At 36.9% G+C, this 24,267-nt stretch overlaps 1 protein-coding gene across 2 annotated transcripts in view; it reads right to left on the bottom strand.

The window, feature by feature from the left end:
* Positions 1 to 3,812: 3,812 nt before the first annotated feature.
* acsl6 (acyl-CoA synthetase long chain family member 6) overlaps positions 3,813 to 24,267 on the bottom strand; it is a 34,471-nt gene continuing 14,016 nt past the window's right edge. For both annotated transcript variants that reach the window (XM_088931629.1, XM_088931630.1), the window contains exons 7-21: positions 23,544 to 23,722; positions 22,957 to 22,989; positions 22,003 to 22,054; positions 20,706 to 20,779; positions 19,517 to 19,594; positions 16,324 to 16,458; positions 16,094 to 16,228; positions 15,469 to 15,564; positions 15,168 to 15,240; positions 10,368 to 10,456; positions 9,246 to 9,362; positions 8,747 to 8,890; positions 8,267 to 8,368; positions 7,573 to 7,644; positions 3,813 to 6,806 (exon numbers count right to left, since the gene is read on the bottom strand). In XM_088931629.1, the coding sequence (XP_088787755.1) occupies positions 6,666 to 6,806; positions 7,573 to 7,644; positions 8,267 to 8,368; positions 8,747 to 8,890; positions 9,246 to 9,362; positions 10,368 to 10,456; positions 15,168 to 15,240; positions 15,469 to 15,564; positions 16,094 to 16,228; positions 16,324 to 16,458; positions 19,517 to 19,594; positions 20,706 to 20,779; positions 22,003 to 22,054; positions 22,957 to 22,989; positions 23,544 to 23,722 (1,520 nt within the window). In that variant the 3' untranslated portion in view covers positions 3,813 to 6,665. The remainder of the gene's footprint in view (positions 6,807 to 7,572; positions 7,645 to 8,266; positions 8,369 to 8,746; positions 8,891 to 9,245; positions 9,363 to 10,367; positions 10,457 to 15,167; positions 15,241 to 15,468; positions 15,565 to 16,093; positions 16,229 to 16,323; positions 16,459 to 19,516; positions 19,595 to 20,705; positions 20,780 to 22,002; positions 22,055 to 22,956; positions 22,990 to 23,543; positions 23,723 to 24,267) is intronic.

The raw sequence follows: 24,267 nt of genomic DNA on the forward strand, positions 1-24,267 counted from the left end.
GAGGTGTTTTTGTTTGTCTGTTCTACCTGGATCTGTACTTAACAAACACAGCAAACAATGATTTAATCAACATCAATGGCATCCAACATTTGGCAAAGATGTGAAAAGTCAACCACAACTCATTTTCTAAATGAGTTGGTTTATTCTTCTACTCCAGTTTTGTTGTATTGCAGTTTTCCTGAGGGAAAGGGACAGAAGACCCCAGATGATGAAAGAGCATTCCCTTTTGACAAAGTGTCTGAAGTCCCATGCGACCTACTAGGAACCCAAATCATCGTAATAGCCCTTGTGTTCCTAGCTTGTGATTTTGTAGATCTCATTAAATCACCACCGATCCAAAATCGGGAAACAACGCTTAATTTGTTCAGCTAATAAAAAAATGGTTTAATTAAGAAATTAAGAGCTGAGGTCCTCTGAAGCCAGCAGCCATATCACCCTGCAACTCACAACTAGTAACCCACTGAAGCTAAGCAGGTGTGAGCCTGGTCAGTATGTGGATGGGAGACCTCCTGGGAAAAACTAGGGTTGCTGCTGGAAGAGGTGTTAGTGGGGCCAGCAGGGGGCGCTCACCCTGTGGTCCATCTGGGTCCTAATGCCCCAGTATAGTGCTGGGGACACTATACTGTAAATAAGCGCCGTCCTTCGAATGAGATGTTAAAGCGAGGTCCTGACTCTCTGTGGTCATTAAAAATCCCAGGGCGTTTCTCGAAAAGAGTAGTGGTATAACCCTGGTGTCCTGGCCAAATTTCCCATGCCTCCTAATAATCCCCCTCTATGAATTGGCTACATTAATTTGTTCTCCTCCCCCCCCCCCCCTCCAATGGCAGGCAGAGCGACGTGCCGGTTGGAGTATTTCTTGGTTGCAGTTAATGGCAACATCAGCTCAAAGATTTGGTTCAAACCACCATATGGAGACTGGTGTGCCAACAAGCGGACCCTGCTGATGCAGGATTAACGCTAGGAAAGAGAGAGAGAGAGAGAAGAGCTGAGGTAATCCAGGACCGGGGGTACCTGGATTTGGCCTGAGGTATACACATTTAACTCAGACTCACCCTAGAGGGTCTTCCCATTTATAGCATTCAGGCTATCAGGCTCAGCCTTGACCCTGGGTTTGTGGGTCTCAGCCTTCAAGACTGTACTACACCAATCCCATTCACCTTGTAATGTACTCACAGTATAATGGCCTAAAGAAAACACAACCTACTGTCATGTTCAGTTCTTTCTGGACCCTATGCGGATGACACAATCTGGGTTAAAGTGAGAAAACACAAGGGAAAAAGTCATGCAGGAGACGGGAAAGGAGACAGGGGCGTGTCCTTGGTGCTCTGGTGTACAGGGAACGTGTGGCCGATGCAAACAATCCGAGAAACGGGCAAAAGTCCATGGCCAGGTGATCCTTCCAAAACGCAGGAATAAAAACAGGAACCGGGTTGGAACTGGCGAGGGGGAACAGGAACAGGCTTAGAAACTTAAAAACATAACAGAGGCAGGCGCAACCAGGTCCCAGGCTCGCACGATGCGGAAATCAGATGCAGAGCCTCAAGTGAAGTGAGCGCCTGGCTTTTAAAGGTGAACTGAAACGGGTAGGAACAAGGAACAGGTGTGGGGAATGAGGCAAACGAGGAAGGGCTGGAGTGCCCTTAAGAGGACACCTACCTCTTGCAGAAAGTCTTGATTTCACATTCTATCTAGAGAAACTACATTCTTCATTACAATGTTTTGGAAAAATCCTCCTTGATTTAATTTTCTTTCAGGAAACCTTGTATTCTCTTTCTCTGGTTTAGGCTTACCACTCTCTTCTGTCACACCTTGTTCAGCATACCTTCCTGTGTTGTTTTGGATTGGACCCATTTTTGTGTGAAAGTACAGTAGACACCAACCAACAATCAACTTTCCCTTAATTTTGTAGGATTTCTTGCACTGTTTTTTTGCTGTCATAATCACAGCTAACACCCTTTGACATCTGAAGAGTAGCACTGCTCGTTTCTGTAATTATAAAGGAAGCACAGTTAACAAGCACTCTGAAATAGTGGTACTAGTGTTCACTGTGATGAGGGGAACTCACTGAGGAGATGTAAAGTTCTTAAACTTCTTGACTTCTTAAACTTCTTCATCCAAGTACACAATCTTTCAATCCAAGTACACAATCTTTCAATCTGTATTACATTGCATTACATATCATCTTTAAATGATAGTTATGAACTGTTTGACTAGGTCCTTGGTTTGAAAGTAAGAACTGGTTTAATTATTTCAGACAGAAGGATGTACAGAATTAAACGTAGAATGGAGACATAAAGCTGAAATGAGCCATAAGTGACCATAAGGCCATATTTTAGGGTGTTAGAGTGCGCATTATAACTGAATTAGTATGCATAAACTGATTGAATACATATTAAGATGAGATATGGACAAGCTTAATAGCTATTGTACTTATCATCTTAGGTGCTGCTGAGGGTAAAAAGATTCATAGGGAATGTCATCCTGTCCTTCTTAGTTTCTTCTTTACTGTTAGATGGCAAACTGAAAAAATAGTTCAAGTAGGTAGCTGCGTCAGCATGCATAGGCTGCAAAGGAACAAGTAAAGGTTTATTCCATGCTAAAAAGCAAAGAAAAGAAACAAAGTTTTGGCTGCGGAGCCTTCTTCAGGTGTCTCACTCTTTTCAGCATGGAATAAACCTTTACTTGTTCCTTTTTGAAAACAAATGCAACATTTTTCAGAACACAGGGCTTCCTGAGCCCCACAGAAGTACCAGAAAGCTGACAGTCTGACCTCACTTACTATTTAAATAAAATTAACAGCATTACGTGGACTTATCAGCACTCAATATGAATAACTTGTGAAGCATTATTATAACTTTATGTTAAAAAACAGCACCACAACTGGCCTAACTCTCAGCAGAACCGTGTATCCCTTTGTAACCAAACTTAGTCTAAATTAAACCCATGTAAGAATATACTGTAGTTTTCTACCCTTGACCAGTTAAGTAATTATTCAATTAATACATCATATAGGTGAACCCATATACTGTATACACGCACAAAACAGAGGCCTAAACGACCTCTAGTGGCAGGTCAGTGAAACAATAATCATCAGTATTGCTGACCTGCTACACACTGTTGACATAATTAAATACACAGCCAGAACATTAAATAGTTTATACCTACTATTGTGGGTATTATTATACCTGTCTAGTGGTTTTAAACAAACCACATCTCATTAAGACAGTATTCCTTATTGTTTTTAAAATATGTCCTTTAAAAATGAATAAATACTATCATCCCAGCTGATCTCAATGTACTGTATAGCTTTGCAAATAACTGTGCATCTTTTGCTTTGCTTAGTTCTTGAAAGACTTTCTGATACAACAATCACCATCATTTATTATTAGCACCTTCATTATTATACTATGATATTATACTGTGCCTTGCTTTAACCAGAACGAAATCTCAAAATGATCGGTCTGGTGGAATAAAAATAAAATACAATATTCCCAAAGAAGGATGAATAGAAATTACACAGCACTCCAGTAGTGTGGGAAAGTATTGTACACCAGTATCTCAACTGGCTGTGAATCTCATGTTTTTTGAGTTCTTGAAGCCACTTTAAATTAGCAACTGTTTTTGTACAATTTATCAAGGTAAAAACCTTATTCCTTTGAAAACTTGGCAATTGTAAAGTAGGACAAACTTAAGATGTTTTTCTTTACCAAGTTCAATATTGTAACTGTACTGTAAATAATCCATTTTGAATTAATAATCACCCACCCGGTAATAAAATGAAAAACAATGAGTAAGGAAGCAATGTAAATACAGATTAGACATAAACGTTTATTAAGTAAAATTTCTACAATGTTCTTACATTTTTTGCTGTATTCTTATTTTTCCTATTTGTTAAAATTTATGGAAAAACGAATTAATGCAAAAGTAACGACAGCCATGATACAATAGAAAACAGCTCAAAATTAGGTTTCATATAATTAATTTAAATCTTAACCTCTACAGACCTTCATAAGTCTTTAATAATGGGAGTAATTTCAATGTTGTGGATTACAAAATAAATCCACAAAAATACAAAAAATCATAACAATCACATCTTATTTTTTCCATGCAGTTTGATAAACTATGAAATCATCTATATTTATAATTTATTTTAATCTTATTTCCTTTACATATGATATATATATATAATACATGTATAGCATAATTCATTTCATGCTGTGTAATACATTCATCAGGTTGATTTTTTAGTGCAGTTGGTTGGTCTTCCAGCCAGTCATGTCACTCCTTGCAGTGTTAATCATTGAATTAATTAAATACTTTATGGCTGGGTTTTGTTTACCATGCAAAATACTTGCTTCCAGTCCATTCTTTGAACATTCATATTACAAGAGTGCTATACAAACACATGCACTTTCATTAACAATATACAGTTTTCACATCTGTGAAGCCTTTAATTCAGATTAATAACACCACGAAGTTAAGAAGGATAAAAACAATATTGAGATTTAAAATGTAAATAAGTCATTTGTGGGCAATTCTCAATGAATATATCATTTTTGTTGCACAAATGACTCCTTGATACCTTCAGGACTCTCATGTGATTCGTCTATCTTTGTTGAAAATGTGTATGTATGAACAGATAATATAATTAAACCCCTTTAAATCTGAGAAATAAAAATGAAAAAGCTTAAGCCTATCCTATATCTTCCTGGCTTCTCAAGTATTTTTTTTACATACTTTTGCTTAGATCTATATTTGTTCCTAAGTTTCCACATTTTTAAAAATAATTTTAGATTGCACCTTCAAGTATTTTACATGAAGGAAAATAATTTAAAAATATACAGTATATGTGCTTTATAGATATAGATATAAGAATATCTATTTGGAAGATATTACCATGTCTTAATTGACATGTAAATCATACCTGCAGGAATGAATTCAAATTCTTAATTCTCCAATCATCCAATCATACATTTGCATGTCAAATACTACTGAGAAATTAAATGAACTTAACATCTCAGCACAACACCAGGATCTTGGACAAAAACAAAGGAAAATGGGATATTTAATCTCTAATCCATTAAAACTGAAAAATTGTATTTTACTACTTTGTACAGAATGAATCCAGAATGAATCCAGAGGTCACACAAATCCTTGTAAATCCAGAAAAACAAAACATCTAAGATTAGACAAACTCATTATCATTTATTGTAGCTTGTTTTTAACAAAATATGTTTGAACAGGTAAACTGAAAGGAAATAAGATGTTTCAGAGAAATAAAGGAAGCTGTTAGGTCTCCTAAAACATCTCCTAAAACATAGTATTACAGACAACGTGTTATAAAAGTGGATTATTTTAAAAGATATACATTAATAACTGATTAAAATACATTGCTTTCATTCATGTTTATTCATACAGATTAAAATATACAGTATACCTCAATGCAGTGCTTTTACCACAATACATTTCATAATGAGCATACTAGAGGTTATGATCTTTTTGTCTTTGGTGATGGTGATAGAGAGAAATCTGTGTACAGGGGACAAAGGCTTTGGTCATGGTGAACTATTTACACTTTTTAACAACGTAAGGTCTGTCTATCATACAAAAATGACAATTAAATGTATTAGAAAGCCAACGTGACATCATTGAAGACCTTTTCACCATAAAGTTTAAATAAGTGTACAAAACCGGACCTTGGTTTAAATACATTTTGGACAGTACAAATATTTCCAAGTCCAAGTCAACCCAGTGCTACACAAAACAGAAACAAAAAGAAACATTTTTGCATATCACTATTTTTTAACAATACTGTATGTTCTTTCAGTACATTACATGGTTAATAATTTTAAACATACAAAAAAGAGTAGGTTCAGTTTGTGTATATTTTAGAATGTGTCTTTATTTTACTTCACATAATTGTTATCCATACCTGGCAATGCCGTTCTTTGATTGTGGGATCATGTTAAAGCTTTCCAGTGTACAGGATTAATACACATGATGTTTTTTACTGAATACTTAAATCCTTTTACATATAATTGTTTAGATATGTACTCATATCTAATTTTCCACCTTTTTAAAGCAATTATTTTGATTTGCAAGAAACTCAAAACCATACTTAATACTTAATACCAGGTCCTAATACTAAAGCCATTTACGAGTTTTCCAAGAGTTTTGAATATCTCTATCAGAACTCTAAACAAATATCAATATCAATATAGCTTTACATTCATTTCATAAAGCTTGTAGACCGTTTGTGTATTAGAAAGCAATACAGGACACTACAAGAGAGTGTTATACCTTTTACTGTGAATAAATAACCTCGGATTTTCCTGAAGCCACTTTAATCTTGCATTTATAGTTTATTTTTGATAGATGTGAAAATCCAATTTTTTTATCAGGGCAAAAAATATGAAAACTGAAGATCATTAATGACAGATAATTTGGTTTTAGCTTTAGAGCATCAGCCCACCAGATTGCCTGGATGTTGCTCATTGGATAGGACCAGTACTCGAAGGCCTGACTCCTTCAGTACTAATAACAAAAACCTGTATTGTTTTCTTCCATTTTCATAGTTGAATGTTGTATTTAATTAAGAGTTAAGGACATGTGGTTTATATACAGCAATATTGCTATATTCTCTGAAATCAGGGGAATTTATTAATTTACATAGAGATGTTGGCATACATATGCTCAATTTTCTCCTTAAAGAACTCTCTCAGTTCTGATCTCTTCGCCTTTAATGTTGGAGTAAGAAGGCCATTTTGTATTGAGAACAACTCATTGTGGATGTAGATGTCTTTGACCTAATGGAAGGGGAGAGTCTAAGTTAGACACTAGCAAGATACATTATGAACACTACCAAACAGTACACAAATACATTTCTGAACTCATGCAGACCACCTGTTTATATTGTCCAAATCACCACCTACTCATTACATATTCATTCATTTTCTAACTGCTTCTATTTGGGAGCCGAAGCCTATCTTGTCAAGCAATGGGCAAAAGGCAGGATACAACATGGACAGGACACCAGTCCATTGCAGGGCAGATATACAGACACAAATACACACACGAACACCTAGGGCTAATTTTTCCAAAAGCCAATTAGGCTACCAGTACAGTATGTCATTGGACTGTGGAGGAGCACCTGTAAGAAACCTACGCAGACACAGGGAGAACATACAAACTCCAAGCAGAGAGCATCTCAGGTCTGGAATTGAACTCTGGGTCCCAGTGCTGCAAGGCAGCAAAGCAAAACACTGTGCTACCATGCAGCCCTTGTAATTAAACATAAGATATATAACGTAAACATATATAAGTTATTATATGTACAAATGCTACTAATTTTCCCCCCCATTTCTGCAGAATGTGCTATCACAGTCAAAATAGCTTTAGACAAAATATATAATAGATATTGTTTCATATCTAAGATTAAATGCAACATATTGAATATCTTTTCCTTCAATTGTGTATCCCTAATATCCCTCTTTTCTAGCAAGAGGAAACAAAACTTGCTATTTTACTCGCCAGTACAGGGACCTTTACACTTTGAAGTTTAGAGTTTCTGACCTGTTCAAAAGAATGGAGTCCACTTGCTTTTCCCAGTCGTACCATATCATCCATTACTGCTTTCTTCACTTCCTTTACACATAACAGAAAAGGCTGTATTAAAATCCAGTATTGCTTTGTTGTTTTAATAAATGCTACAGTATGCCTATTTTAAGAGTCCACGGAGTAATGAAGAATCGACCTTATGTGTACGGGTTGTCCACCATAGTGAATTGTAAGCATTAGTAGTATTGAGCAGACTAATCAGACATTACAGTATTTGCCTGGGCTCCAGTTTGTTTTGTTTTTATAAGAAAGAATGTTCTTTGGGGCTTTGTTTCTTTTGTGAAGTTAAATATGATTTATATGTTTTAGAGTTCCCAAAATATGCTTATTATTTTGAGTGCATTTCTATAATTCCATGCCTAAAAACCTTCTTCCATGTTTGTGTAGAGCATTTAATTTGCTTAGAAATGAAATAGGGAGATCTTTTAGTTTTAATTTTTCTGATGTCGCTTTTAAGTTTTTTTTCATGTTAAAGTTTCTCACTTCTAGAAAAGAAGCAAAAAGGCAATGAATACTGTAAGAAACCAAATATACAAAACATAACTTTCATTGCTAATAAATATTAATCTTTTCTTCAAAAATCACCTATTCCATAAAAAGGTGTGTTTGTACAGTATATTTTTAAGATGAAGATGAACTGTATGCTTACTTTGTTTTTACACAGATCTCCAAAACATTCCTCAATGCCTCTTTTCCTGGCCCAGTCCAGCAATACTTCAGGATCAAGTACAACGATACCAACAAGACAGGACTGTAAAAAGCACCAGAGATGCAATTTTAAAAGATATTTTGGAACACAAACCATAGCAGTACTATTGTTAGGTTAGCAGAACAGCACAGAATGCTTCACTGAACAACCAGGTTCAGTTTAATTAGCTTATTAAGTAGAACTCCAACAAGGTTCATATTTGTAGTGAAGGAACAAAACCAGCTAATTAAGGCAGCAGAAATCATTCTACATTCAGTTACATATTATTTCTGTCCTGGAGACTTTGATGTGTAGTTTTTTAAACGAAGACACCACTGTTTGTCATTTGAACATTTGCAGTCAGTCTTGGGCCTCTGATAAAACTAAAGATCAACTGTGAAAGCAACATGGGGACTGCATTGAAAGGGAGACATACACTACCTGTAAGCTATCCCCGTGGACATAGAGTTGTGCTACTGGTTCACTCCGGATGTAGATGTTCTCGATCTTTTCTGGCGCAATGTACTCTCCTTGAGCTAGCTTGAAGATATGTTTCTTCCGATCAATAATTTTTAATGTACCATTCTGGCAAAATACAAATAAAAACATCAAAACCTAGATCCTAAAAGCTAATCAAAGGAAATGTAAAATAAGAAAAAGTGTATGCATGAGCTGTAGAACAAACTATGGGATTCAGAGCTAAAATTACCAAGAGACAGAATAAACCTTTCTGTACAGAACAGAATAAACAGATATATTGCGCAATGCAAAGAAAGAGGCAATTTACCTAAAACACCAGACAAAGTGAAGGGAATCAAGCAAAAACATTTCCGTACACTTTAAACAAACTATAGATATAATGCACATACTAATTTACTGAATGTAGCATTATTTTTATTCTCTGCTTTAGTAATGCCATTAGTGACAGATGGAGACTTACAGGCAACCACTTCCCAATGTCTCCAGTGTGCAGCCATCCATCTTTGTCCAGGGCCTCGGCTGTTTTCTCCTGGTCTTTCAGGTACCCTTTGAACACGTTTGGGCCTTTCACACACACCTGCATATTCGAGAGAACATTTCCTCATTGTGAAGATCTCATTTAGCTCATTGTTAAGTGACTCTGTCATTGTTAACTGTGGCCACAACATTGCAAGAAGGCCACTGCTGCTCTGGGATCAGACAAGGTTACATGACAACAAGGTTAATCCCTGGATTCAAAAGAAATTTGCACACTATCAGGGTAATAATATTAAAATAATAAGCTTTTCATGCAATTTAAATGTAGCACCTCCAAGCACTTTATAGTACTGTAGGTGTAAATCTATTCCCTATCCTCTATAGAATGTAGATGGGTTTGGGCGACAACCAGAGTCTGTTAAACAAAGGCTGCAAGGTGGGTCAGATATTGTAGGTACTGAGGTGCCAAGCCATCGAAAACCTTGTACATGAGCATAAGGATTCTAGGGTGTAGGGTGTTTCATGCTCTATTTCTACTGTATATAAATGAACATAAAGATCCTAAATGCTGGTACTGATCTCTAAAAATCCCAGTGTGAAGGGATGAAGTGTTTTGCAATAGGCGCATGAGCAGGTAGGCTTATGAAAAATTCATAGTCAATCATGAAGGCTACTTCAGGATCTACAGTTTTCTAGGACACAAGTACATTTAGGACTCAAAGTGCATTCAACTTCATCCAGTGTTTTCATATGTGAATAGGCTGAACAGCCACCTCTTTTCTGTAACCTTATTTATTTATTTTTATTTTGAACGTTCAGTCATCAGATTTGATGTACTGTACTAACAGTAATTCATGTAAGCATTTGTGCTTCTGACGCTTTATAATTGTTACCCAATTACACGGATGCTCTTGCCAGCCAAGTTAATTGTCTGATGCTGATGAAGCAAATCAGCAAAAAAGGATCTCAGCAAGTATCTATGGCCAGGTTGGGACTGAAATGCTTTTTAATGGATGAAAGAAAATTAAAAAAACAAGTATAAGGAAACAGTTTTTTGCATAAATAGGGACAATGTGCCACACAGACTGGCTTTAACTGCGCTCACCTCTCCTTCTCCTTTTGAAGCAAAGTAATTCATATCTGCAACATCCACCAGTTTTATTAAGTTACAAGGCAGTGGTGCACCGACATGGCCTGAAATGACAGTCAATTAAACAGGTTAAAACAGGAAATCAAAACCACGAAGCTGGGAATTTCATGCTTTTATATTTGAATTAGCATGTATCATTCAATGGCATATGGAATACTGGAAAAACTTGTATTGCCTGATTTATATAAAGGAACAAAGAATATTTCAGTCAATGCATCCAGGTTTTCAAAAACAAATCGTTAACGTCAGTGCTTAATATATGAAACCACGAGGGGGAGCAGTTTATTAAGAAAACTGTAGAGTGATGAAGGTTAGAGTGTGTATAGTTGAACGAACAAATTAATTCCACGCTGAAAAGTAAATAAAAAAGTTGTAAAATGCGTAACTTGGCAGCCATGAAGCTTTCCTCAGAAGTGTAAAGAACAAACAGAGGAATCGGGACTAAGAGGGGGGACAAAAAGGGGAAAAGAAACAAAATGTAAGAATTCAGGTGGGTAGCTGCGTCAGCATGCGTAGGCTGAAAAGGAACAAGTAATAGGTTTATTCCATGCTGAAAAAAAGAAGAAAGAGAACACAATGTTTCGGCCGCGGAGCCTTCTTCAGGTGTGAGAGAGACTACTGCTACTGCCCTGGGGGCTACTGCCCTGTCTCTCTCACACCTGAAGAAGGCTCCGCGGCCGAAACGTTGTGTTCTCTTTCTTCTTTTTTTCAAAATGTAAGAATGATTGGGTCAAGTTAAGAGTACAAGAACGATGAAAGATATTCAAGGGGAAGTGCAAACAACATCAGTCTTGGAACTGAAACATTCCATATATAATAAGTGAACTAATAAGTGAGTGCTAAGACAGCTAATAAGTGAGTGCTGGGAAAATGTGTACACCCAGTTGATTTTGATGTCTTTATTGCAGAGTCCTTTGAATCTTGCAAAAAGGACACAGGCCAGCAATGTCAGTGGGATCATGACTAGAGGAGGTGAAATTGTGGATTAGTCTGCAGAGGTCCTTGATCCTCAGTGTTCTGACATGTTCCCTGGAGAAGGCAATCCGTCAGCTTCCAGTTCCTTTGATGAAGATTGGCAGTGCAGCTTCTGCAGAATAAGAATAAGATTGCTGGACATGCATGATACTCTGCAAGTGAACCTGAACCAGGGACTATGAACTGGAACCAGGAACCTTGTATACGTGTTCTGTCGGAGATATATTTATTGTTGACATAGCAGCTTCTGGTGCAGCAAAAAGTGCTTGGTGTGCACTTTAGCTGTGGACGGTATTAAATAATAGGTGTGGTCGTATGGGTCACTCTGTAAAGTTGTGTTTGATGACTCTGGGTAATATGTGGAATGTGGCTCTGGATGTGTGTATTCCTCCTGGGGTTGATGCTGAGGAGGGGGGGTGAGGTCTCGGTCAATGGAGAGAGTCCTGTCAACGAAAATCGCATTTTGAGGGCTTTGTTTTGGAAGTTCAGTGGCCTCGCTAAATAAATAACAAAATTTGAGGAAATGGGAGAAAGGAAGAAGAAATGCATATTTTTGCAATAGGATCTGCATTGACGACTCAATCTCAAATCAAATCAATAAAGTGTGCTTTTCATACTTCCCCTTGGATTTCATACTTCCACCTCATTGTTCCTTTGCTTTAACCTCGAGCATTTATCATTCTGTCTTTCCAAATCCTCTCCACTTTTATTCTTTTGTACACACCTGTGAGAGGATCCATAGCTAAAAAGTTGCATGTTTCACTCTTTTTTTGGGTACTTTTCTGTGTGAAATCAGCTTCAACTTGCCCATTGGTAGTTTGTACACTGACGCAGTTCTCCACTCGGGTGAGTAATTTCGTTTGTATGAAATGTAACGTTCAACAGCATAAAGAAGCTCAGCAGAAATGTTCACATTTATATGATTTCTACATCTTTACATCTGGTTTCATAGCTGGATATTTTCGGTAGAGTAACAAACCCGATTTTTGTGTCAGAATTCCCCAGAGATACATCTCTTGTACTGTGCATAATAGTTCCAGCAGCCCAAATTAGCATTAGCAAAATGCTTTAAACAAACGGAAATAGCAGCCCAGCAGCATTCGGAAGACGCCTTTGGGTTAAGGACAAATAAAAAATGCAGCAAGAATTCTCTATGTAAACTGAATTCCTAATGAAGAACACAGAGATCTCTGAGGGAGTTTATCAGATGTAGACATAATCCAGAAAAAAAATTCATGGCATTGTTGCAAAAATATGTTTGCAGAAACACACTTAATCCAGTAATGAATCAGAATGGTGCTCTTGACTAAGCAATCTCTTTTCATCCACTTCTTATTTGCTAAGGCTTGTGACATTCATGTAGTTGTAAGTAAAACAAATATACGTAATAAACATAATAAAGAGATACTACATTTGCAGGGGAATGCGCCTGGCAAAATGCCAGTGGTGGCCTTTGTTTAACTACATTAATGTTTTTTTTAATCCATTTCCGCATAGCAACAGCAGGCCCACTGCTGCTTCGTTTCTTCTACTGTTTCTTCTACTGTTTTGGTGAAACTCACCAGTTTTGGTGAAACAATGGCATGCAAATATGTTATTTGCAAGGGATTAATTTAACATGATGACTATCAGGTTTTTTTGTCTGCTGAAAGGCAAACTCCTTTTCAAACCTGCCATAAAACTCCAGCTAATTTCTCAAAGGTGTTTGTACTTTGTTTCGTTTGCTCTCCACTACCGGCCTTAAAAGTTCACCTCACTTTAAAAGACAAGGCTTTCAAGCTCACCCAGCCAATGTTCTGTTATTTAGTGAAACACACAAGCTAAAGTGAAAAATGTAGGCAGAGAAGATAAATACGTACCCTGCTTTATACTGTAAGCTGAAGTCTCACTAAAGATTTATGAATGCTTGTTTTTCCTTTACCCTTTCACACACGCTGTTTACAGTGAAGAACAGGATGTGGGTTCAATAAGCCCTTCAGATACTAAGCTGCAAAATAAGGCCAACCTGCAGCTGCAGTGTTGAAACAATGGAAAATTTTATGTCTGTTTACTGAACGTTAATAATTAACGTTTCAGCCTATAAAAGTTTTTCAAAAGTTAGAAATTTCACTTGCTATTAAATAAACTATAATGAACACCATTTATCAAACCATTGATACCACTATCTGGATGTATTCATCAAAGTCTTTACTGCATGCAGCAGTTTTGAAGTGCTTGTTTCTGCATCCTTTTTCACTGTGATACATTTTTCAAAGAAAAAGACATTTCAAAATGCATGTACGGATATATAAGAAACCGTTACAAAAAAAACATTACTGCTGCTATTCGAGATAGTAAGATTCATTTTGAAGTACTCAATTTGAATGCATTTTACCACAGAAACTATGCAGGATAAAGTGCTCAGTCCCTGTTGGCCTCTTCAAGATTTGCACCTGGCTAGAGAGCGTGTAAAAGCAAGAATCTTGAAGAGATTGTTAGCTTGGTTCAGACACTGCTAGAAATGACAAGCACACTAATGCACTGCAATGGGAAGCCTGCAATTCCTCTCTGTTTTAAACGACTGCACAGCAAGACACAGCAACAACCGCATCATTAAGTTTGCAGATGACACCACTATAATAGGACTGATCAGTGATGATGACGAGTCCACTTACAGGGATGAAGTCGTACAGCTGCTTAGGTGGTGTCATAGCAATAACCTGGACTTGAACGTAAAGAAAACGAAAGAGCTAATAGTGGACTTTCAGAGACACAGGCCACACACTCACAGCCCACTCAGTATTGATGGAACGGAGGTGGAAACAGCAACCAGCTTTAGGTTTTTGGGAATTCACATCTCTAAAGATCTAACCTGGACTGTGAACACTGACTCTATCATGAAGAAGGCTCAGCAGCGCCTTTATTTCTTGAGGTGCCTCAACCGATGGGGGATGCCAATACATGTGTTGGTGATCTTCTCTGCTGCACCATCGAGAGCATCCTCACCAACGGGATCACCGTGTGGTATGGCAACACCTCCTCGCGAGAAAGAAAGGCACTGGAGAGAATGGTCAATATGGCCCAGAAGATCATCGGCTGCGGTCTCACCGAGATCTATGAGGACCGCTGCCATGGTAGAATTCTGGCCATCACAGAGGACAGTCACCACCCCGGGCATGAGCTCTTCACCCCACTGCCCTCAGGCAAGAGATATAAGAGCATATGGACACTTACCACTAGATTCTTCAATAGCTTCTATCCACAAGCAGTGAGATTGGCGAACACATTTAGCCATCCCCCTCGGACCACACCTACACCATCACCATCTACCTCATTATGATTTCTTATTTATTGCACATCTCCAGTCATTGTTTACACGTCTGTATTGTTTACATTCAAACTGTCTACATGTTTACTTGTACATTGTCTACTGTTTGTTTGTATATTGTCTTGATGCACTGTTTGCACTTTGTTTTGTTTTTTACACTTGTTTTACAATCGAGAGACTTTCTGTAAGTAAGAATTCCATTGTACCAGTACCGGTTACATATGGCAATAAAGTTCAAGTTCAAGTTCAAGTTCTCTAAAACATCCTCTTTGAGCTCTAGAACATGTTCAAGTGAAGTAAAAAAGAGAACAGCACTAACAAGACATTGGACAGATGAGTTTCTAAGAAATTTAAAGATAGCTATACATATATATGTACTGTATACAACAGATTCTGAATGAGCATTAAATGTTTTGTACTTTTTAAATGATATCTTACTACAGAGGTTTCAGTTCTTCAGAGGTTCTGCTCACCTGAAGTCCAGTCACCGGGGGTTGTAAAGGTACATCCAGCAGTGCACTCTGTTTGTCCATACCCCTCATAGACCTACAGCACAAATCATGACAAGCACATGCATCATGACAGATGACACGTTTTGCAATAAATGATACTGTAAGCAAGTTCATTTGTCGGCTTTACATTTGAACCAACAAAACACACTTGTTGCTTTATCTGCTCCTGATAAAGACCCGAGATCAGAAACAATTTAAAACAGTTAAGAAGAAAAAATGAGAAAGGTCTAGAGCAAGGTTAGAACTGGGTGTCTGTATTCACCTGGCAGCCCAGTGCAGCTCTCAGGAATCCCAGGACAGTTGGAGATGCTGGAGCAGCTCCTGTCACGATCATCCGCACCCGCCCACCAAGACTGGCCTGCCAAAGACAATGTGCTGGTTATCTACACAGCTACCCAGCTTCACCACTAACCACCATTGTGCTGTTATCTGATGTGCCATGCCATAAACATGGAAGATAACATGCATGTTGGCCACAATGAAACACAAAACAAAGATTTCCTTAGTCCTTATTATTTTCCTTAGTCTTTTCATGATAAATATAGCATTTTAACTGTGCGGTTTTCAATTTGTCCAATGTTGATAATCACAGTGTTTTGAAATCTGCTATGGTGAATCACAATAAGAACAGAGAATTAAAAAATTTCTCATTTGACTATATAAATCCTGACCACTTTTATTACTCAGATGCTATCCTGGTTATGGGTATTTTTGTGTCTGTTATAGTCTGCTGCATCTCAGGCTAGCTATGCTCTCCTCCACACAGTCAAGATGCATTCGTTGTTAATGCACAAATTAGATCTGAGGTCACCAAAGCCAGTAATTGAACTGACTCTTCAGGTATATTTGTTCTCTAGACGTATTTGATACTGCAGCGTTTTTCACACCTGGATCTTACTGAAGAAGATTTTGTCCCACACACTGTCGTTCCGTATGATCCCACTGTGAACCTCAGCACTTTTCCTCCTGGCAGCAAATTCCAGAAGCCAGCGCTTCACAGGGTTACTGGCTTGGCTAAAGATCTGTAAAACAGTGTGCATTAAAACTTTGTGGTCTTCTTTTCACTAATGGGCAATGTTGGCTGACCATTAGTACACTGCAAATCCTTCTCTCTCACCTTGTCATACATTCTGTTGAGCAGCCTGGGTACCACAGGAAAGATGGTGGGGCGAAGTGCTTTCATGTCATCTGAGAGAAGCCTGATATCTCCTTGAAAGAAACCAATCCTTCCACCATGACAGTACACTACAGACTAGGTATAACACAACACAACACAAGAAAAGCCATTCTCAACTTTCTGCTCAGATTCTCTTTGAAGTTAATGATTGGTTAGCAAATCCATGATGGAATCATGTATTTTTCACACTTCCAAAGTCAACATTGAATACTTCATGTAAAGTGAATAAAAAATTAAAATACATTATGTCTATACATGTATATCCTGAATAAATCCCATTCATTTTGTTCCTTTAGTTTTATTTTAAATCACTAGGTGGCACTCTTGCAAAAAATGGCAATGAAACTAACACTGCTGCTAAATCATCACTCAGCTTTTATAGCTCTTTTAAAGAGATTCAAATTATTGGTTGTCAATTCCTCCAGAGTCCATACCTTATAAAATGGTTCAGTCTTTATTGTATCCTCACTTATATGTTTCATTTAAACTACAGGCAAAACTGTTTCAGATGTGTTTTAAACTACAGTACTTTTCATTTTATAATCCAGTTTTTAAGATTTCCCTTAAAAAAAACAAATCGACCTTTAAAGAGAATTTCATATATAACATTATATAACATATAATAACATATATAAATGTATTTATAGTTCTTTATTCAAATACCACCAACACCACCAATAATAACAATGTTTATTATTAAGAGAACAATTCGCAAACACTAATCGAGATTTATTGTCATAGGTTGCACAATTTGATGTTTGTTTTAAACTATTCTGTCTAGGTGCCAAACAGGAAGTGCTCCTTGTCTTAAAGTTTTAAGTGACTGCACTTTTAAAATCCTTTTAGAAAGCTACAAACAGGATGAATCATGATCAGAATGCTTATCATTTTTCCATCAAACCAGGTACAACATTTTTGTTTTGATCTTGTAGACATGTTCCTAATTCTGAACTCTGCTGACAGAGATACAACAGCAGGCCAAATCCAGACTACGGGGCCACTAACAACTTGACAGGAAGCCACAGGAAGGGTGTGGGTGAACTTCCCTTAGCTGTATCTCACAGTCTCACATTGATTGAAACAGTGCTACAAGGTTTCCCCTGTGAATGTGTGCCTTGATATATTCATCATAGAATTTCTGCTCTAATATTAGAATTTCATAACAGTTTTGCTGTGGTTTCCCAATGCAACAGAGAATTTATTAGTTCAGACCCCATTGGTGCTGTGGGTTGTCTACTAATGCTGGATTATTCTCCTTAATACAGAGGTTGAAACTCCGCTGTGTCGTTGACAGCACTGGAGTTTCTGACAAAGTGGGATTGCTTATGGGGATTTGCAGAAAATAATACAGAAAAATACATATCCAAGTCCAGGTTAACTCCTAAAGATTTGGTTACAGAATACAGTTTATCTCAATGTTTAATCTGAGTGGTTCTGGATAAAGCCCAGGGAAGCTGTTGAAGAATATCACAGTAACAATCACAGTAACATCTGTGTCATAAGAACAAAATAAATAACCTCATCAGGATTCCTACTGTAAAAATAATTTTGGTCAGAATGATACTCAACATCATATTTTTTTTCATTCCTGTCAAAGATATAGCCTTATGTAGATGAAAGTGTTTCCTTGATTGATGTTTCTCAACAAAGTATAGGTTTGTCCAGAAAGCATGGTCAATAAAGGAAGGGGATAGGTTAGCTTTTATTTTCCTAAGTGATCTACAATTATAAATATACATGTGATATACAAGTCTTACAATCTTATTCGTATAAATTAAAATGCCCAGTAATTTACCATAATAATTTACTGCCCTACCTATTTTATTTAAGTATGACAGTGTTTTTTACTTGGAGTTTTTAATTTATGCACTGATAATGATTCAATAGCTCATGAGTAATTAAGTCTTTTACAATTGCTGGATTTTGTTAAGTATGTCACTGGGGCCACAAAACAGAAGGATACTTGGGTATACCACACCATCAACATAATATGCAAAAATGGGGATCACTAAGACTCCAATGAATTATGGTATAATGAAAGAAAGCTTGTGGAGGTACAAAGGAGCCCTTTTCTTCCAGATAAAGAAATTACAAAAAATCTCCAACCACTCACTTGCATGCATTTTAGGACGTAAAATCTAGATTTGATTTTAATAATTACAATAGGTCAGTCCCTTTTCAGGCCATCGAGGCCTTGGGGAATGGGGGGGCAAGGGCCACCATTTTTCTTGACCATCTGACTTTGGAGGTGGAGGTGATGTGGTCAGCATCACACTCCAGCTCACCTATTACCCCCAGAAATATTAACCCCCGGTACTCATTTGGAAAGCAGGCTGGGTGGAACTGGGAGCTGTCTGGAAGGAATTAGAACAAGCTATATCACTCACCCCTACCTGGGATTGAACCCAGAACCTTCTGGTGAGGAGCTACAGTAGGTGCCCTTGCCATCTGAACTACCATTTAACAGAATGGCCCCAGAGCATATCACAGAGATGCTGTCTACCTATAAGTTTCAACATGCCAAGGGAGGGACTTAAGAGGAAGACATTAGTCAGTTTCAGCGTGCAAGCTCTGTGACTTTCAAACTCCCTTTCTGTGCATATCAAAGGCTCTGCTCTGCTGTTTATTTTTATAGAATAGGATTAAGACTTACTTTCAGAACTTAACTTTGCATTTTTAAAGTGGTTGCATTCTCTTGTTTGTTTGTATTACCATGCGTATATGTTATTTGTTGTCAGTTTTTAGTTAATTAAGTTTTTATTATTTATTACTTTCAAATACAGCTGTAAAATTTTCAGCTCATATTGTTACTTATTGTTTCTTTGGTATATTCATAACTTTCTGGAATGTGTTTTGAAAACCCTTTTGATGTTAAGAGGCTTTCAACCAATAATGTTTTATTAATATTTAACATTCAACTTTACTGTGCTTTATTTCATGGGAATGATGCTGATGATAAAAAAACAAATGTTTTAAATAATGCACTATGGTACATCCATGATCTTTCTCATTATTGTCTTACCTGGTCTATCCTTTTAAATGAGTGCTAAAGTCAAGCAGGAAATGAGTCTGGACATCTGGAAGACAAAGCAAGGTGGCCACACCAGTGACCCAGTTAGACGATCCCCCTTACCTGGATGAGTCTCTCAAACATGTGAGCAAGAGGCAGGAAAGAGATGAGCACGTCATCCTGTCTGGGAAAGATGACTTTCTGCAGCAGGGGCAAGGGCATGGGAGACAGAAAGGAGAGAGATACTGACAGAAAAAATAATCATAAGAAAGTAGCGAAAAAACAAAAGGAAAAAGAGAGAAAAAGTGAAACAATACAAGGTTTACGGTGAAGAAAAAAATAATGTTAAATAAGCCGCATTGTTAGGCAGGGTCAAAGAAAGGCATTAGTTAAGATACTGTAGGTTCCAATGACCAGCAAAGTTGCTGGTCACTTGCACGTGTACTGTACTGTGTATACAGTACAATTCACTGGAATTGTGTTTTCTTCATACAAGTGGGTAAATTTGATGAAACCCCACTGCGTTTTGGAAAACCAAAACACAAAAAACTGTGACTCCTCAGATCCTTAAGTCAACATGTCATGCTTTTAAATAAAAAAAGCTTAATCAATTAAACCACTATTAATGACGTACAGTATGTGTGCATTCACAAGATTAAGCTATTATTAAAATGTTCATAAAGTATAAATGACTTCTAGTAACAGAGAACTAATGTTATTTTAAAAAAATTAAATCTGCATTAAATTTTTTTTTTTCAAATTAAAGGAATCTTGATTTTGAGTATTCTTTACGTAGTTTTAAGAAGTATGTTTTTTTTAGTCACTACAATTGGGTAACTTTACCTTTAATGTACAGACATAGTAAAGTTAGAAAAGCTGATGATTCTGTGGAAGAAGGGCACAGAGCAAGCATTAGTAGTGATTTTGGGAGCCAATCAATGCACATTCATAAGAGGTGCCCTAGGTATTGACATTTATTTGTCCAAACATGTTGCACACAGAATATATTCAAGCTAGTTAAGTAACCCAGACTGTAAAGTCAGGGTTGGAATTAATCTGTTCAGAATTATCTTAGTTAAGGAGACAAGGTCACAGACACTTCCAGGATCAAGTTTAAGATCACATTCTATTTGAGACTATTAACATCTAATGTTGAATTTAAGGATGTAGACATTCTGATGTCTATTAAGAGACAAAATAATCATACTGATAAATGGGAAGGCACACAGACAAGATTTTCAGGTTTTTCAATTTAAATGTTAGTAATCTCACTACTTTTTTGTTTTTAGTATTTTTATCCATGGGCACCTACCTCGGTAACTTTAAGGAAGCCAGAAAAATCTGCAACAACATTCCCATGAGTTAACATCACCCCTTTAGGATTTCCTAGAAAAATCCAGGTAAAAACATCAATCAAATCGATTCATTCTGACTCTTTGTTTGTCATATACAAGATAAGAATCACGAAACTGCTAAATTCCTTCACTTACTCACACAAGTGATACTCCCCTGTCCCTGACTCATAAAAATATAACAGCTTAACAACTTTAGAAAAAAAACTTCAAGGGATTTGTCAAGATAGGTGAGTCATTTTAGGTGAACCACCTTAACTGGCCCAGTCAAGACCCATAGTAATAATAATACATTTTTATAGAACTGATATGAACTCTCAGAGTCCTGTATAGAGAATGAAACAAAATAAAAGAAAAAGAGCCTTTAAATTAGATTTTCAAAGATTTAAGGCATCAGAGTCTCTGAGGAAATTCCACAGCTACTGTATGATCTCCCATCTGAATTTAATTTACTTCTAGGTAGTTAGGAACCAAGCCTTTCAAAATCTTCAAAGACATAAGCCAACATAGGAGTTACATTGTCATTGGAACCAGATTTAGACAGTGCACTAATGAGCATTACGATAATTTATTCTTAATGAAATAAAAGCATGAACAAAACACAATCCAAATCCAATTAATACAATTCGGAGAGGTGAGAACAAACATTAATAGTGATACAAACTTAAAATAGTAACAGAATATGAAAAATTATATAATTTTTTACTTGTATACAGTATACATATATATTTAATTCCTCTTTGCTTTTAAATTATGCTAATTACAAATAAGATTATCTTCTTTTTCAAAATTATACCAATTTCACCCTTTTTTATAACTATTTTATATAATAATGAACTACTAATAAGTCTGCACCAAAGTCTATAGACACTAGTATTTAATGTTATTTACAGTACTTGCAGGCCTTGAAAAAATGGCCTAAAAAGTCAGTCAAACTTGTCAGTTAAGTCACTGTGAGGATTTAACCAGTCTGATGGACACCATAGTTAAACAACTATTACTCAAAATATAGCTTTTCCAAAGTGTTTAAGAAAAAAATGTAGCTCATAATGTAGAGTAAATACACAACATCATGTAAAATACTACTGGCATTTCAATAGATGGTTAATAAATTGTTCAGTTGTTTGTATATACTGACGTTTACATAGATAGGGAAGTTGCAGCATGCATTGTGTAAAACAAAACACAAAAAATGTACAGTAGATTTGATATTTGATATGACATCTGATCTGGAGTATAGTTACAAACATACAGTACCTGTTGTGCCACTGGTAAAACACACAATGGACAAGTCATCTGGCTGAGGAGGCTACACAAAAACAAATGGAAAATAAGATAATTTTTTATTTGTGTGAAAAGGGACATATTCATGTAAAAGTAACCTTTTTTATGCAGTTGCCTTACAGATATGTCTCAACAAACTGAAATCATATCTGAATGCGTGCAAAAACTGAGGTCAATTCTGACCTAAAGCATGAATACGAACGAAAATATCAGACTGTGCTATTTCAGTTCTGTTTAACAGAATAATGGTCCTCAGAAGACTTCCTTTGAGTGGAAACCACCAGAATCATCCTCACAGGGCAAATATAATTTATTAATATGGGCATACCGTGAACAATGTCATTCACCACTGTTTGCAGATGCAAAACACAAAAAATGACTGTATCATACTCTTTGAGTCCACTGTTCTTTGTGTTCCAATGTTCTTTGGCAAATTTAATGTACTATATAAACACAAGGAACTTATACATGTTGCACATTTTCACATACTTTTACAGTAGTAAAAATACTAAAATAATAACCTCATAAGTATTAACTACCTATGTTTTATGTCTTTGTCCACTAAAACCTTTTCAAGGGAGTATATTCCATCATCTAAATATTCTCCATCTGCTACAAAGCTGAAGAATTCTGATTAGAATGCAAAATAGACACAAAGGATATAGTGTACCTTTGAATCAAGACAAAATTTTAAAGGATTAAGTACATAGTGGGGCTGTGGTTTTTATCATTAAACTTCCCTTTAAAATCTTCTACACCTACCCTGCTGAGACCAATTCCACATAGAAGGATGCGCCCTTAAATATCTTGCATTATCATGGAAAGTACAGACAGTACAGACCTGGTTGATGGCTTGAATTCAAGGTAAGTTTGCTTTCCCTGTCTACTGAACAGCATTCAGGTGGAAAATAATCCGTGAGGACTTACCAGGGGAACTCTGTGGTGTGCTCTCCCCGAAGTCTAGAGGGAACAAAAATATAAGAACAAAAACCTCCATCACTGCTGAAGACTATGGAAGCTTATTAGCGCCATAGAGAAAAAATATTTATTGTGTTTATTCAACTGAAGACAGGTTTGCACAAAAGTAATCAGTGCCAAAAAAAAGACAAAAACAGCTTTCTATCTAGACAAAAAATACAAGCACCAGATGTACTTATGAAAACAAAAGGAAAAACTGTGGTTATTGATCATGCATTACAGATTAACAGCTTTTGTGCAAAAATGAAATACAGCCTAATATAGTACTACATGGATGTGCTACACCTCATTGTCAGGCAGCCCATCCAAAAGTGCCACAAGCATAGGCGATGATACCACTGAAGAGATTTAACTACATGGTGCACAGAAATAAAAAAATTCTGTTTATTTTTATACTCATCAGAATTCATACAATATCTTTATGAAAAAAAGAGGAATGTAACTGTGTAAAAGAACTGTTCTCTAATTAGGGTATTAGAAACTGACATTTATTTAATACCCGTAGGGAAAGCAGGTAGAGCTGTCTCTGTTCCTACCTCAACTTCCTTTATAGACTGAATGTGCACTCCACATCCGACACCCCTCTCCACCAGGGAGCTGTCAAAAGGGTCCATTACGATGACAGTCTTCAGTCCTGGTGTCTCCTTCCTCTCCACATTCCCCAGCAGGACCTGAGCCTTTTCTGGCTTGTCGCATATAACTGTGGAGATCTCCGCTGAAAAATCACCCGCACGGAAAAAAAAAACTTTTTAAAAACTGCTTCAGTCTGAAAGACATTTCTCAAGAATTGACTCCTAAGAAAGTTTTGAAGGCTCCCCACGTAGCGTTAGCAGTTACGGTACTCTCTAAGTGTGCAGGTTGGAACCTATGGCTCAGATGTCACCGGTCTCAGTTTGGATTATGTCGGGAGGTGATAGGGACCAGGTGTCCTCGAGTTAAGGCATAGGAGTTCACAGTGCACCTCAAGGGCAGGGGCATTACTGGGCTAAGCCATTGTCTATAAACTAGGGACCTGCAGGCTATCATTGACAATTGATGAGATATACAGTATGCCTCACCTTATATACAGTATACAACATATAGGCAGTGAGATATACAGTATATGTCACCTTATATACAGTATACACCATGTAGCCAGTGAGATACCTGTACAGTATATACCAGCAGTAGCTCTCCTTTAAGGTGCTTTGGAGCTTGCTACATGTCAAAAGATGAACAGCTCAGACAGAGGAGCATGTCTGCTAGTCCTCCTTTTCCCTG

The sequence above is a fragment of the Atractosteus spatula genome, chromosome 14 (genome assembly GCF_055471065.1).
Source record: "Atractosteus spatula isolate fAtrSpa1 chromosome 14, fAtrSpa1.hap1, whole genome shotgun sequence".
NCBI lineage: Eukaryota > Metazoa > Chordata > Actinopteri > Semionotiformes > Lepisosteidae > Atractosteus > Atractosteus spatula.